Below are 17396 nucleotides of genomic sequence, written 5' to 3'. Positions count from 1 at the left end.
ACTCACAGGATCTATTCAACTACTCATATATTGAATTCACAAGTTATCATATATTCAGTATAGTTCCAGTTAGTCTCAGTAATGTCTTTGAGTGTGGCATATTTAATCTGAAATTATATTTGTCACATTTTGTTGATTTGATTAGCCTTAATGTAGTTTTATAACGTGTTATTAAAGAATAGATTACTCAGGAATAGTTCACTCCTATGTTTTATGGAACAGAAAACGAGAAGTATAGTAGACTGTTAATGCTGCCATAGTGTTACCAGGGAGTTAAAAATGTGTGATTTATTTAATGCAATATTTTCTAATTCCAATTATTATACGTATAGTTTTAAGACTACATTCAAGACTTGTATTAGTTGAGAGACAGCATGTAATATTTGTACACTTTAAAATAAATTTGTCAAATAGCAGAACTATTTAAATGAACAGCAAATTTGGATATTTAAAAAACATACTGTACAATATAGTTCAAACAACCAAAAATGCAGCTTCCACGGTGTTTACCTTCTAGCTTTATTTGATATAATTTTTATTTTTATTTTGTGGTGGCGAGGTTGTGAAGAGTGCATGTTTAAGTAATGAGCTTGATGAGTAAGCAAAAAATGGTTGCTTGGATTAATGTCAAGGATTGCTTTCGAAAGCAATAAGGCAAGACTAGTCTAGAAACCTCTGGTTATATTTCATCTGATGATCAAATCTTTAACACCTTCTTTTTTTACATTCTATGCACTTGATTATCATTATATGACATTAATATCTTTTTCATCAAAATTCAGAGTATGATTTAGTACAACCCGAATCAACTGTGTTAATGAGATCATTTGAAAATGTGGTGTGAAGTTTACAGATACTTGGATCACGTGTGTTTTATTATCATTTACTTTTTTGAATATCTTACATTATAAAAAAAATACAGAACTGCATTTAAAAAAAACTAAAACTGGTCAATGTTAATATAATATAAATCCCAGTTATATATTTGGACAGTAGATCTTGAGTCTGGAGAAACTGATATATGCCTTATGCTCTTTTGTTCAGAGAGAGGTAAAATAGATCACCTTCATACTGAAATATTCAGCTGGAAAGATATTTTTTGCATTAATTAATAAATAATACCCTGCTTCATCCTTTCGGACAGGCTGTCTCATTTTAGTCCCACGGAAATACAGAGGGAAAAATGTGACTGCACTATTTTAATCATTGTTGCAAGAATTAAGTTATTATAAGCAAGGATGTAATTAAGAGCAGTTTTACTGTAAATTACTTAAATACGTTAGCAGGTTGACACTTGCTATTAGCATTTGCTATTATTTTATAAAGCATTTTAATGAGATAATATTAACTGAGAGACTATGTAATATTAAATTGGACTATTTAAAAGCGAATTACATGTATGTTCCCATAAACATTCATGTAAACAAAAAAAAAACTCGGTGTTCATTTTCACAATTTACTGCATTTAAGTAAAAAAAAATGATATTATGATTTGTTCTCACTTAGCCTACTTAATAATAACAACGTATGCAGGTTTCAGTTGGGAAAAAAATGGTGGAAAAACTATTTCAAATCAGAAATTGCTAGTAAATTTCACAATTACAAAGAAACAACAAGTAACCGGTTGAAATAAATGTGAAGTTAGAAAGACTGAAATAGTATTTTCTTGTAAAATGTAGCCTAGTATTCTTTGTTTTATTTACAATTTCAAAAAACATTTTACAGTTACAGTTTGGCAAAAATGAAGGTGATAAATATTGTGATAATATATTTCATATCATACAAGTCAGACAGTTTCTTTAAAAACCTTTAGCCCGAAAGAATGATAGAGTTTTGACATATTAAATGCTGAGGTTTGATAAATCAATACATCAATACACTCATGCTGAGGTCAGCCAGCTAATGCATGTCTCATGAGAAGGTGGCCGTGTGAGTAGGCTAGTCTGTATCTATCTAGAGTATTTGAAAGCATAGACAGACGGAGAGAGGAGGTGTGTATCTTCCCTTGTTCTTTGTCCCTCCTCTCCTCCACCATAGTAGCCTACTCCTCCTCACGCCGCAGTCAGTCTCTCCTCGCATCCCGCTGCAAACAGGATGACTCACAACAACCTTCACTTCACCCTCACCTTCATTTAACCCAGCCAGTGTGTATCCACACACACTGCGCCCCATTTCTACATCATTTCCCCGCTGAAACAGCAGCAGCATGATGCCCGACGCGACGGCGACCGCTGCTGCATCTTCGGCGAGCAACATCAACATCAGCAGCAGCGACAGCGAGAGCTCGCGGCACAGACACCGGGCGCAGGGGGACGCGGAGCGGCCGGAGCAGCAGCAGCACAGCGCTGCCTCTCAGCACACATTTTTGGGTGAGTGTGGAGGGTCCGGAGAGGGCGAATATGGACGGGACAGGTGGATGTGAGGCTGGCATAAGGGACAGACGGCATATCCTTCGGGAAGAATGAACAATGCGGCGCTTTGTTATGCTGCCTGCCCCTCATGTCTATTACGCTTCCCCGATACATACAACTGTCCCTGTTGATGTACGTGTGGCCTATAGAAGGTCATGCGGCAGCATCACTTCAAATGCGAGACTCAAGCTTTAGTCTACATAATGTGGGCCATGCGCTACTTTTTTGCGCTCGATTAGTCCATTTTTTTACGGGCCTTTGGGCAGGTTCAGGTTGTCCGAGGCGCTTTTATGGCTGAACCGATTTTCTGTTTCACAACATTGCTGCTGGTTTTGGGTTTGTTTATGTTTGGACGGCCTTCTTATTGTGGCTTTACCATTATACAACAGTTAGTTCGAATCGAATCTGATTGAATGAACGCATTTTCAAGAGTGCTGATATTTTATCCAACAGCATTGGGACTTTTATTATCTGTTTGTCTCTTTATAGTTGTGGTGTGGATATTTTGAATGATTTTTAGAACTGTATCTTTATCTTTATTGTTACAGTTAGCGTCCTCCATGCAAACATGCCTTAAGTCCAGCATAAATTCAGCCCAACATAAGTAGTGCAATATATATCATTAGCCTATTAGTCCAATCAAGGTCTGATTTCATCCATCAGATATTTTAAATACAAATGGATTTAATCATTACCAAGTGTAGAAAGTATGTTTGAGCAGCTCGCACCCACGGAAGCTCCGGTGGTGGATTTATTGTTATGAACGCAACTAATTTATTTGTCTCTGAGTAAATGAAATTTCTCATGATTAACATGGGATTTATTAACTTTATACAGTTCAGTGTGGCTCTCACATTATAAGACATGGCAGGAAACTAGCTGTTTCTGTTCATTCAGCACAGTTCATAGTCATTCTGTTCATGATACATTTTTATATTGATGTTGATGCATTGTCCCAGTCCTAGGGTTTTCTCTCATGAATGGCAGCAAAGTTCTGTTATTTTGCCAGAAAGTGTGTTCAGCATCTTTCTCTCACTAGTGAAGAAATCGAACTCCTGGAGTGGATGAATCTTTTTTCTTACATGCGAAGCTTGATGCTTTGGCTTCTTTTTGGAACTTTGCTTGTTGTCAGTCTGTCAGTCATCTGCTCATTTGTTCAGTAGCCTTTTCTGCAGGTTACATTGTTAAACCAGTAGGTGATGACAAGTCATTAAATCATTCACTCAACTAATTTGTTCAAAAGGATTCATTCAAGAATGGAAGCACTTGGTTTTCTTTTCTCTGAGAAAACTGAATCTGCTTTTGCTTCATTAGGATCTATTGCACCCTTACAGTGGAGTTGGATATATCATAATAACTAGTTCTGAATACATGAATGACCAAGCCAAGCTGTATTTATGAGTGGGAAACTCGTGGTTCTAGATTATAGACAAGTTGAGTATATAAAAACATTTATTTGTGATACCATAAATAAGTGATAGAAATGAATATTTTATTGTTCACATCACCATATAATTCTTTCATATTGTTTAGGCCAGGTTTTTTTTTTTTTTTTTTTTACTGGGGGTCTCGGGACCTTCTGGGGCTGCAAGGTTTAAATAAAATAAATAAATACATTTTGTTGAAATATATATAAAAAAATATTAAAATAAAATAATATAAATTTGATTTAAATAACTAAATACTACATATAACAGTACAGTACTAGTGAGTAGACAAAAAGTAATAATGTAACACTAGAAACTAAATATGTTCAAATTTATTTTACACATTTATAATGTTAATTTTCACAGTATAAATGGGATTTTTTTATACATGAAAACATATATCACACAATTATCATATTTGGGGGTCTATGGCATCTAAAAGACTGAAAACCCTTGGTTTAGGTTACTTCCCTTTTATGTTTCCGACTTGAAATGCGTGATATTTCATAATAACAACCCAACCCAACTCTGAGATATGACTTTTCCAGGTGCTCTTGAAAGCAGCATCATTTTGATAGTAGTGCAAAAACAAGCAAAGTAACTGGTAATACTGTGTCTAAATTGTAAGTTACTCAATATCTACTTTTTTAAGTTTATTGAACTTTTGTATAAAAGCAATATCTCACCATTCACTCTAAAAAATGAACAAACTTAATTAAATTATGGAAAACGTTTCCACGAAAATGAATTACATTTTTCCAACAAAATCGAATTTGTTTGAAATGATTTGTTGTAATCTTGTTGTATGAACTTAAATTCATTTAGTCATTCCTGTTAGATAAAGTTTTGTCAGATTGACTACATTTAATTTTTGCCCTGCCTAAAATCGCCAACATTATAAATTTAGTTAATTTGACTCTACAGTTATTTCCAATGATAGGAGCTACTAGTGTTCAGTTTAATTAAAACCACTTTTTACAGAGTAATATTGAATATTCTTATGCAGGTATGCGAAAGAGGTTTAATGCATGTACTGAGGCCCACAGCCCTAAACGAAACACAGTCGCCACTCTTCTGCATAATGGTAACCACAAAATTCAAAAACATTACAGAAAGTCCTCTAAGTTTCTAACATTAGTGAATATTAAATACTAACATTAACTAACAACATCTTTCCATTTACAGAAAAACACATAAAATAACACTTTAATCCCTAAATTTACCCTCCTAATGCAGTCCCTTGCAAAGCATGCTGGGAACTACAGATCCACTGCCCAGTTAGTTGTCAACAAAAATGGTTCATGTAGTTTTCACACAAATTAATTAAGTAAACTTCAGTTTTAAATATATTAGGTTGATTGAGCACAATTAAATTAAGTTGTGACAAAATATTAAACAATTGTGTTACTTTTGCTTATTTTAATTCATTAAATTTAACAAGAGGCAAAAATTCATTTTTTGAGTGTTGGTATAAAGAGAATAGGTTTGTTTGTGATGATTTATATGTTGGGTGTAAAGACTTGGTGTATCCTGGACTGTATTCTTCAGTGTTATGCAGTGGGCTTTTGACATCAGTAGTTGGGCAGAAAGAACTCCGCATTACTGAACCATTAGCACTCACATCATCATGATGTCATTGCTTCAGTTGGTATTTCATAAGCTAAACGAAAGGCCAGCAATTTGATGATGGATGGCAATTTTAGTAACTGGTTCTGGTATCCATTTTATTGTGTTTATTTATTAGAGATCTGTTACTGTTGTAAACAGGTTATGTCGACCCAAATCTCTTACAGTGGTAAAACGGTTGTTATATTTGAGCTTCAAGAATACCAAGCGTAGGTTCAGATTGTTATTTTTGTTATGTAGATTTATGGCAAACCTAAGCAAAACTGTTTTGAAGAGTACTTGTTTCCTCACAGTATGACTCTCTTTAAGTTTACAGCTGTCTTTAACGGCTTATGATCTCATGTTTCAACTCCAATGTTTCCAAATGACAGACATTTACATTTCGAGATGACTCTCGGGACTCAAGATGAGGTTTCTCTCCTTCAACATCTCATAATAACAGCTGTTGTTATAGCTATGAAAGTGTGTTCCTCCTCACATCGCATTGATAAACAAATACAGCATTCTTCAGAATATGTGTAACAGATCATATGAGTCTGAATGTAAACTTTTATGATTTATTAATATTATGTAATAAAGAACTGAGTGTTGTTTAGTAGGTTTAGTATTGGGAAATACAGTGCAGAAATATTTGAAGTTGTCGCTCTCAGGCCACTGGGGAAAAACACACTGCATGGCAATAGTTCTACATCTATAACTGTGTGTATAGTTGTTCATTCTGCGTGTACAAAATAATTCTATTTCAAATAAATACTGTTCTTTTGAACCTTCTGTTCATCAAAGAATCCTGTGGGGAAAAACATCATGGTTGCCACAAAAATATTAGGCAGCACTCACTGATAATTATAGAAAATGTGTCTTGTGCACCAAAATTATCTAAATTGTAATAATATTTCACAATATCACTTTGTTACTGTATTTTTGATCAAATAAATGCAGCCTTGGTGAAAGTAAGAGACTTCTTTAAAAAAAATTTCATTTAAAAAGTTATTACCGATCCCTTACTGAATTTTTGCATGGTATACAGTATGTATAAATGCGTAAGGAAAAAAAATATTATTAAAACGTTAAACAGTAAGTGAGCCAAGTAGAATGAATTCACAGTATTCATAAAACAGTAAGTGAAAAGGTCCTGGATGACTTACTACGTCCGTCGAGATTCTGAAGTTTGCATTCGATGTACACTTTACTATCAGGCCAAGGGAAAGGATTTGTGAATGGCAGTGAAGCGACGCAACTGACGCCATAGGTCACATGACAGTGACAACATGACGAATGTAGTTCATAATAATTCACACATTCATAATAGGAGAGCTGAACAATTCTGGATAAATTGAGAATCACAATTTTATTTTATTTTTTAACGCAGATCATAATTCTCCCATGATTCTGAATAGACAACTAAACAAAACAGTCTATTTAAAAAATATTTCATTAATTTGAAATTTTAATTTTTTTTATCAGAATGAATGAATGAATGATTCAATGACTCGCTCCTAAAGACTTCACTTGTTTCTGGATGAATTAGCATATTTGAAGGAATCTTTTAAATCAATGATTCAATGACACAATTTTGTTTACAGTCACTTGTCGCCACCTACTGGTGTAACTGTGTAATTGATACATTCTTTAGACGTTTAATAGGTGACTTACTCTATTTTGATCGCAACCGTAGACATCAGTGTTTACATCTGAACTATAGCCTAAACTTTATCCCAGTACTTCTGTGATAATTTGAATTAAAATATAATGATACTGTGTGTTTGAAAAGACAAACGTGTTTGTGGTCTGTTTCATAGCTGCTCTCTCTGGGTCAGCGGCAGCGTGAACGTAGATTTGAATGTTCAGCTGTGATCGTTCTTTTCAAAGGTTTAATAGACATTAATAGACATTTAGGAATAAGATCGTATGGGTGTCTGAATCGAGATCACAATCTTTTGTTTAACGGTTGCGAAGTAAGTTTCAAACCAAATGTAGTAGCCTACCTACAGTATGCGATTTCGGATGCAGTGATAGTCCCTAAATAACAGAATGTTACTATGCAAAAAAAAAAAAAAACAATATATTGTGTTATGTTGAAGTGGTTGAACATTTTAACATTAGAACTGCTTTTTGGAATGTAAAAAAGCCAAATATGTTTATGTATATGTTTCAAAATATGAAAGACTGAATGAATTTCATTGTAACTGTTTGTTTCATATTTTCTTTACATTCTAAAGACCTGACTTTCAGACATATTGGATGGTACTGGCTATTAAAGTCTATTATCAAGTGCCAAGCTTGTATTCAAATTCCAGCCCATTCAGTCATTCATAATTTCTCCTTTCCTTCACAATGCCCCATTCATTTGAGTAAATATCTATCTGCTTCACGGGAATTGCTTAGTGGGAGGACCAAATATAGATTCTCAGTTGCAAATGAAACATTTGCTGGTAACACATGGCTTACTTATACATTGAAAATATGTTTTTCTGATTGTGATATTTAATATACTGTATCACCTCAGCCATTTCAGGATGCAGAATGTACTTTTAACAAATATTTTTGCTTCCTCTTGTAGTTGTTGAATTGTTGACTCAATTCCTGACCATGCAGTAAATTCTTCAATGGCTCTGTTCAAATGATTTTGTAATTACCAGATTTTTTTGGCTCATCATCAGTATGAAGCATTGCTGTTTTGCAGTACTTTCAATTTCAGCACTCTTTCATTTCGGAATAATTGTTTGTAGCACTCCATAATGTCTGGCCCTGATGACTCCTCTGATAGGAGAAGTGCACTTACAGTGGTGAATCACTGCAGCATTTGAAAATAATCCAAAAATGGACAGGATTTTCCTTTGGTTGTGCAGTTTTTATGCGGTATCCTCCATTTAGAAGAATTTCATTGCTTATTATTTGTGAAGCATTCTCTCTGCACATCCAAAGGATGCTATCTGCCATCATGTTTCTCACTGATGGGTTGCATTATGACAGCGTGGCATCACACCTGCATTAGGCTTTACACACCGAGTTGTAGGAAACTGAGCCAGTGAGCGCTGACTGATGATTGGCCAGATGTCTATAGTGACATGTGTTATGCTGCTGTAGCATTCAGATGAAATCAAGATGCTCGATCGTGTTTTAGGCATTGTAAAAACCTTCCCTCTTACCCTTTTTGCTGCATTGCCTTACTTCAGACACTGTGTAGGATTTTCTCCCATCTAGCGGTGAAATTGTATATGACTACCAACTGAATATTACTTTCTAGCCCCTGCCATTCCGAGGGCGTTTTAACTCCTACGGTGACCGTATTATTTCAAATCTGCCGGCAGTCGCAAGTAATCTCCCCCTCGCATTCGTCACAGTGCCACTGAGTGTAAAAACGCGAAAGGCGAAGCTTGAATTTCCAGGTATGTCCCTCTTTGGCTAAAGGCGGGCGTACACGGTGCGAGTTCGGACCAGGATCGGACACTCGGGAGGTCGTGAGATATTGCACACGTTGCGAGTCAGTTTAACTGATAATCGCGTCAATGCAGCTGGTACACGGCACGACTGTCCTGCACGAATTTTATCCCGAGCCGGCAGCAATCACGTGAGCTTTCGCGCTAAACACAGAGACCGTCAATATTTCATGCAGGCAAAGCTTCAGATAGAAAAAAATGACAGAAATGTGTGTGCAAATGATTTGTTGTAAAGCAGAGAACAGTAGCCATTCAACATAAAAACTAGAGAGAGAGAGAGAATTATTATTTTTATTTTATTATTTTTATGCTTTGGCAATACAATTGTATTTTTGTCATGCCAATAAAGCTTTATTGAATTGAACAGAATTGAATTGAGAGAAGTGTGTGTGTGTGTGTGTGTGTGTGTGTGTGTGTGTGTGTATGTGTGTGTGTGTGTGTGTGTGTGTGAGAGAGAGTGTGAGAGAGACAGTGTATGCGCACGCTGTATGGTTGCTGCCACTGAGGTGTAGCCCCACGTGGTTGTGTATAATTTGGAAAGAGGGGACAGCTGGTGAAAATCGGGCCGACTCCCCGAATTTTTTAAACATGTTTAAAGATGATCGGGAGGTCGGGGAGGTGCTTATAACGTGCTCGGCTCGGCTCGTAATTCCTCTCACACGCTGCGAGCCGCGACCATGCGAGCATCACCGATTCCACTCGATTTCTCCCGAGTGAAAAAATCATCTGCGAGCTCGTAAAAACAGCAAAAATCGCACCGTGTACGCCCGCTTTAATGTATTTTCAAGATGGAGGCGCAACATGGCTGCCGCCATTCGAGCGCCTCACTCGTATGTATTCTAAATGGCAGATTCTACGCTTACGAGAATACTTGATTAGTTGCTAGAAGTAATTACACATTAATGGGCACATATCATTTTGAAAGAACAAAGTGTTTTTTGCTAAGAATCAACTTAAAAAATTACACAGTGTAGCTTTAAATTTATGGTTAAATTGGATAGCTGTTGTTGCACGCATCATAAAATACTGTTATATTGTTTCAGGTATTATTAATATATTATATTTTCACAAAACAAAACAGTAAAAATATTTAAAAAATATTTTTTAAATCGCATTGGATGAATGATTCAATGACTCGCTCATAAAGTCTTAACTTGTTTCTGACTGAATTAGTGTATTTGAAGGAATACATTTTTTAACAGTCAATTGTTGCCACCTACTGGTAGGGTGTAATTGATTTATTTTTTTACTAATATATTTCACACTGATATTTTGATCATATACCGCACCTACTTGAACAACTAAAATGTGTTTGTATATGAGATAGGTAACCCAAAACTTTGTTTTGTGTCATTGTTTACTCCCCCTCATGTCCTTGTAAACCTGTGTGACTTTCTTCTGTGGAAAACTGAAGAAGATATTTGGAGTGACTGTTGACTGCCATTTAATGGACCAAAAACACTGAGACATTTCTCAAAATATCTCTAGAACTGCTCACATCTCTTTTATGTTCCACAGAAGAAAGAATGTCATACAGGTTTGGAACCACATGACAGTAAGTAAATCATGACCGCTTTCATTTTTGGTTGAACTATTCCTTTAAATATAAAAACAGCTTTAACAAACAATATCTGGGTAGGCCTAATGCAAATTATTGTACAATAATGCAATAAACATTAACATAATCTCTCTGATGTACATAAACTATTTAAAAAACTAATCCATCAGTGATGCACAATGCCTCTGCCAAATTTTATATTGTAATCATTATGTTCACAACTTGTAATAATTACTTTAATGAGCTCCTCGTTACTTCCTTAAAATAATACATGATGTTAGCTAATCACATGATTTGTATTATCTAAGAACTGTATATTTCTGAAATATGGACATTATTTGGATACAGTCACCTCTGATGATAGATCACTGTAAATTGTAATGTAGACATGCATTTTCTGTAAAGCTGCTTTACAATAAATATTATATGTATTGTGAAAAGCGCTATACAAATAAATGTGAATTGAATTAATTTCAATCAAGGCAGGGAATTTTGGAATGTTAGAAAATGTTCACAGTGAAATATAATTTTGATGTGAACAGCACAAACCACATGGAATCTGACCATTTCGATTCTGATTTGGGCCACTTTCATATGTGTTCCTAAATCAGATACAGGTCTGATGTTTTGCAATGCGACCTCAGTCTGAACAGTCATATCAGAATTCATGCGACTTCACTCTAGATCAACATTCTGCGCTGATGGGAGTCACTCCAAAGATTTTACACACTGGTAGTTCTTTGAATATGGAAGATGGCAGCGAAGTTAGTCAGTGGAGGGTGAGCTGTTATACTCATTGTATTTCAATGACAGCTCTATGCAAGCATATAAAATCTAAAAACTGTACGAGAAAAACGTTGCTCTCTTTTTCCTCATCCTCCTTATCACCTCGCTTGCCTTAACTCATAAATGAACGCGTGATTTGCACCTCTGTGTTTACCTCCTGTGCTGTGTGCCGTCTGTCAGGTGTCTGCTTTTGGTTCTGTCTGTTTCTCTCGAATTTGATATTGTCCACTTTTTAAAATGTGAATAGCCAAATAATTTTAATAGCAAAACAAACAAAAATTGGATCTGAGCAATAAATCAGAATTGAGCACAAAGGCTTGCAGTATAAACATAAATATTTTACTATAATATATAATATTAACTATTGTTATTATTTTCTTGTTATTAATCATTGATCCTTTACATTATGTAATAGCTATATGTTAGATATCAAGTGCAAACATTTAGGCTTTGGTGTGTTAGCAATATTTTATGATAACCTTTTCTTTCCCTAGCAGATTATTTAGTAGGTGTTGGACAGTGACCTGAGATTGTGTTAGATTTATGTAGACTGTGTCCCACTTTCTGAAGGTCATATATCAGTGAGTATGAAGCCACTGTGAGCAGCTGAACATTTATAGAGCGGTCACTGCCAAAAACACAACATGACTGACCAGAACCTCTTTATTTATCTTTCTTTCTTTCTGATTTTGACTTAAAGGCAGGGTAGGTAGGATTTTTCTAAAAAAAAAAACATTCCAAATTTGTTTAAACTGTCTTTATATACCAATACATAATTAAAATGTAAGTACTCTGAAAAAGAGAGTATAAAAATCGAGTGTCTGTAGACCTCTCACGACTGTTGTAAACACAGCTCATTATTTCCATTCACTCCACCCCCTCCCTTCTGAGCTCCTTCCAAAGCCACGCCCCCAAAACACATGAACGCGCGACGCCAAACGCTCAGGCTCAGCTGGAAGACGCATTTATTTACCTGAGACGAGTGGAGAGGAAGGAGCGCAGTGCATGCAGCGACATCATGTCAGAATCACATGTAATAAAATCTTTCGTGTAAGATTCATAACATATACGGTGTTTTGCATTTAAGAGTTTCCATGATGAAAACATTGTTGACTCTAATGAGGACTACACTCCGGAGACAAGTACCGCATCGTCGATTCGAGGACAGGTCCGGGGTCGAGGGCGAAGCAGAGGAGGTCGTTCAAGAGTGCGGGCAACCAGGGTCCGAGGAAGTAGTTGTTGCCTTGTTTGCCTTCGCTGACTGAATATGCAGGTGCTTTGAATTTTGAATGCTCTTTCTCTGCCATAATTTTACTCTTCGTAGGTTCCGCGCCTCTCTTCCACTCCTCAAATCAAACGGGTGTGCGCGCATATGGGCAGATCTTGTAGCAACAGTGGTGGTAGCCATGGTTGCGAGAGTGAGTGACAGTCGCCCAAACCAATCAATTGTTTCGTCCCGAATGGAAATAATGAGCTGTGTTTATTGCAGATTAAAAGGTCTACAGTCACTCGATTTTTATACTCTCTTTTTCAGAGCACTTACATTTTAATTATGTATTGGTATATAAAGATAGTTTAAACAAATTTGAGAAAAAGTTTTTACAAAAATCCTACCTACCCTACCTTTAATTGGATGAATTTGTTATTTTGAAACTAAAAACAATAAAAACATTTTTTTTCCAAACGATAGGAAAGATAAATCACAAATAAGATCTTCTCTTTTGTGTAGTGTGCCTTTAAACTATTGTTTAAACAACTGCATCTCTGCCCCAAACTTGAGCAGTGCAATGAAACATATGTGCCATAAATACACTTCAAAAAGTTTGGAGTAAGTAAGATTCTGTACTGTTTTTGAAAGCAGTCATTAATCCAGTCTTCGGTGTCACACAATCATTTTAATATGCTAATTTGCTTCTCAGGAAACATTTCTTATTCATTTCAGTGTTGAAAACAGTTGTGCTGCTTAATAGAAACACATTTATTTAAAATATAAACATAAGTTAAATATACATATCTTAATTTCTAGTAATTCATATCTTAATTTCTCCTTCTCTGAGCTTAAATACATTCATCCATCTTTCTATGTCTTGTTTATTCAAAAAAAAAAACATTTTTAATATTTAAAAAAAAAATCTTCACTAAGATTACCAAGAGCTCACAACCCCAGTGGCGCACATGTAGCAGACTCTCTGGTCTCTGAGGTCATTGTTCATATTCAGACACTGGCCGCTGTGCTGTCAGGGCTTCAGCGCTGGAGCATTCGGGTTGTCTCCTCTTCTCATGTTTCAAGGGGAGAATGAGAGTGTGAGAGTGACATTTAAACTTGGCACTGTGAGAGAGGGGGAAAATGAACGGCTTGGAGTGAGTCTGTTTGTCCATAGCAACGTAGCGAAGTGACTGACGTTTGTTTTCTTTTCTCCTCCTTGTTGTGTTCCTCAGATAAGCTATTTGGAAAGCGGCTGCTGCAGGCCGGGAGACACATCATGTCCCATAAATCCTGGATGAAGACGGTGCCCACAGAGAACTGTGATGTCCTTATGACGTTTCCAGGTGCCTCAGATTCTTTCTTTCTTTCTTTCTTTCTTTCTTTCTTTCTTTCTTTCTTTCTTTCTTTCTTTCTTTCTTTCTTTCTTTCTTTCTTTCTTTCTTTCCCTCAGCCATTCTTTGTTTGCACACACTTTGTCTTTTTCACTAACCATGTACAAATTTGTGTGTTAAATCTGCATATGAACATTTTTACAAAATAAATCATGATTCATCCACCGCTAACTTTCGTACTAAAACTTATTTCTAAAATAAATAAACTAAAACCACATGTACACAAAAATCACAGTCTTGGTGGCCTTATAAACGTTTTAAGATGAAATTTTATGTGGAAGGGATAATTGACAGTGAAGTCAATTATCTCATTTATACCATGGTTGCCACCAGACATTTCTCAGATGTTTTATTTCAAGACATTTGTCAGGTTTTTGTCCTTTTAAACGCTCTTGTGTGTAGTCATTTCCATTGTTAATTACGAAACATAATTTTAGAGCTATAACTGAGGTTTGAGCCACTGCAAAATAATGCACTTATTAGAGAGAGAGAAAATTATTGATTAATCCTCTAATGCTCTGGTAATTTTTTACCAAAATTTTTGATTTTTTTTTAATTTTTTACTTCATCGGAATTGTATAAAACTTGGTATAGGTTTTGGCACTTTCTATTTGAACAAACACACACACACGAAAAATCATGGACATGATTCGAAAAGGTTAAATGGTCCTGAAAAAAATATTCACACTTGTATTTTTCTAGGCCAATTCTGACCGCATTAAAAATGAATGGGAAACGAATTTCATCTAGTGGAAACGTTTGGTTCTGCGCTCAAACAAAATCTTACTAAAAAAGCAAATTGTTAGTTTTAGACTGAAACATGTTTGAGAAAATACAATGCAATATAAACTTAAACTTCACTTTTTTCAAAGCTAATTTTTTGAGATATCAACCTCAAATTTGGAACCAAACTTAAGTCTGTGCTCCAAAGCATTCAAGATGCATGAAAGTTTAAGGTGGAAATTTTCAGGTCTACGCTCAAAAGGTGAATAAATGGACTATAACTACTGCATAAATATAATTTACTACCATAAAATCTCTAAAAATACAAAATATTAAATAAAAAAAACATTATTGAACTAAAATAGTAAAATAGTACATTCATTTTATTGAAGTAATACATTTCTTTTTTGTCATTTTTGAGGAACTTTAAGTGTGAGTGAATTACTGTGCGGCTCTCAACAGTGTCTTTATTACACAAAAGACACAAAAGAATCTTTATCGCTTTTGTCCACTGTAGAAAGTGAAAATTTGCAGTTGTACTATTTCTACCGTACCTAATTCTTAAAAATGACTTTTGTTTGTTTAACCCAATAACCCAATGTAATCAGGTTGATTCAATCATATTAAATAATATTTTTGAATAAAACATCTTAGATATGAGGGAATTCTAAATAATTTTTTAGAATACGTTTTAAATTCCAGTTTAATTCCTTAAAGTTTTTTTTGTTGATAAAGTTTTAATTGATACAGCAAATAGGATCGGGTCGTTTCCTCCGAGGAGGCAAGGGAGGCAGTGCCTCCTCAAAAAATTGGATGAGAAAATAAAACAACGCAAATATTACAAAATGTGACATTAAAAAGTGTATAATTCACTCGTTTTCTAAAGTAACACTGTCCAACAGCGACACCAGCGGGTAAAGTTACAGCAGGACTTGTCTCCCCTGAGCCCATTGACATTCAACAGACCCCCTAAAGCGTGTGGTGGGTTTGGTGGGGGGTAATTGAGAATGAATGGGGAGAAGTCACATGAGAGGAGGCAAGGCCTTCATCGCGCTATGATTGGATACGATCGGTTATGATTGGATATGATGGGTTTGTGCATTAAATCTCGCCTCTTGTTTTCGTGCGTGTTTCGCGAATCGGTCTGAATGAACAAAATTATGCGTTAATGGGGAGACTAATTAAAAAGTAAGTAAAAAACTCAGCCACTTAGATATCACTGCTTTATGAAATTAAAGGCACATTTTTGTGTCCGTTACCAATGTTAATCTGAGCTTGATGAGAACAGATGAAAATAAGTTGACTATTATACTCAGCATTTATACTTGGTTTTAATAAATTGAACATTAATTGCATAGTTAATGTAAAAATACAAAATAGATTTGTATTTGTTTTCTCTTTTTTTGATGTAATGTTTATTTAACCAGGAACATGTGCCAACATTATGTGTAACTGGGACACAAATGTACGTTTGATTTTAAAAAATATATATATGAAAATGATTTTGCCTCCTCATTTCAGAACACCACTGCATGCCACTGAATATGAAGTAATGTAATTGTAATCTGAAAGTAACAAAGTAGAATTAGTTGAAAGGATTTAATTCCTGTTGTATCATGTGTTTACATTATTTAGGCTTGTGAACTAGTATTTTAAACAAAATAGATGGTCACACAGGCATTTGTTATGGATGTTGGTCACTAGCTAGGCATGCTAGTTTAAACCAGCCTGGACAAGCATGAAAATTCAGGCTGATTTTTGCTGTATTTTTCAGCAGTGTATCTGAACATAATAAATAATGTATATTGGTCATCACTAGACTGAGGTGTTTATATTTGTCTCCGTGCAGACACCACAGATGACCACACGCTGCTCTGGCTTCTGAACCACATACGGCTCGGCATCCCAGAACTCATTATCCAGATCCGACATCACAAACACACCAGAATGCACGCCTTCTTCGTCACGGCCACATACGAAAAGTGAGAGGGCATGGGAAGGAAACAGCTTTTATCTTTCTTTTAGTTTCTTCTGTTATATTTATTAATGGTTTCTTCAGGTGATGTACTGAGGCATGAGGGTCAAGCAAATGCTTGTTTGATGTTTATTGTCATGTTCCAACATGAGCCTCTAAAGAACGCCTGAGAAGTTCAGAGCCTCATGGGACCACGTCGAAATACACTACCGTTCAAAAGTATGGGGTCAGTAAGAGTCTCTGATTCTCATCAAGAATGCCAAGTTCTGTCAACAGCAACGGCAAGACCAAATACATTAACAATGTCATATCCATTACCATGCTAAAAATCTTCAGAGAGTTGTCATGACAGAACTGCATTTATTTGATCATAAATATAGTAAAAACCTTAATATTGTGTAAAATTAATATTTAATATTTGTGTAAATCACAATTTAAAATGAATGTTTTCTATTTGAATATATTGTGAAATGTAATTTTATTCCTGTGATCAAAGCTGATTTTCAGCATCATGTCACATGATTCTTCAGAAATCATTATAATATGCTGATTTGGTTAGGTATTGTTATCATTAGGTATTATCAACGTTGAAAACGGTTGTGCTGCTTAACATTTTTGTGATAATATTTTTAGAATAATTTTACGAATCAAAAAAAGTATTTTTGGGGGGAATATAAATCGTATGTACATTATAAATGCCTTAACACTCACTGGTGATCAATTTATTGCATCCTTACTGAATAAAAGTATTAATTTCTTTAAAATAAAATAAAAATATTCTGACCTCAAACTTTTGAACGGTAGAGTACAAAGAAAGTTTGTTTTGGAACATTAAGACGGTTATTTTTTCTT

General features: G+C 35.2%; 1 protein-coding gene across 2 annotated transcripts in view; it reads left to right on the top strand.

Moving 5' to 3' along the window:
* The first annotated feature begins 1961 nt into the window (after window positions 1-1961).
* ano8b (anoctamin 8b) overlaps window positions 1962-17396 on the top strand; it is a 38418-nt gene continuing 22983 nt past the window's right edge. For both annotated transcript variants that reach the window (XM_081357404.1, XM_081357403.1), the window contains exons 1-3: window positions 1962-2369; window positions 13688-13798; window positions 16419-16551. In XM_081357404.1, coding sequence (XP_081213530.1) covers window positions 2207-2369; window positions 13688-13798; window positions 16419-16551 — 407 coding nt within the window. In that variant the 5' untranslated portion in view covers window positions 1962-2206. The remainder of the gene's footprint in view (window positions 2370-13687; window positions 13799-16418; window positions 16552-17396) is intronic.

The sequence above is a fragment of the Scardinius erythrophthalmus genome, assembly GCF_964197995.2.
Source record: "Scardinius erythrophthalmus genome assembly, chromosome: 25".
NCBI classification, from domain to species: Eukaryota; Metazoa; Chordata; class Actinopteri; order Cypriniformes; family Leuciscidae; genus Scardinius; species Scardinius erythrophthalmus.
Note: the sequence above shows the minus strand (reverse complement) of the source record. Positions and strands in the feature narration are given on the sequence as shown.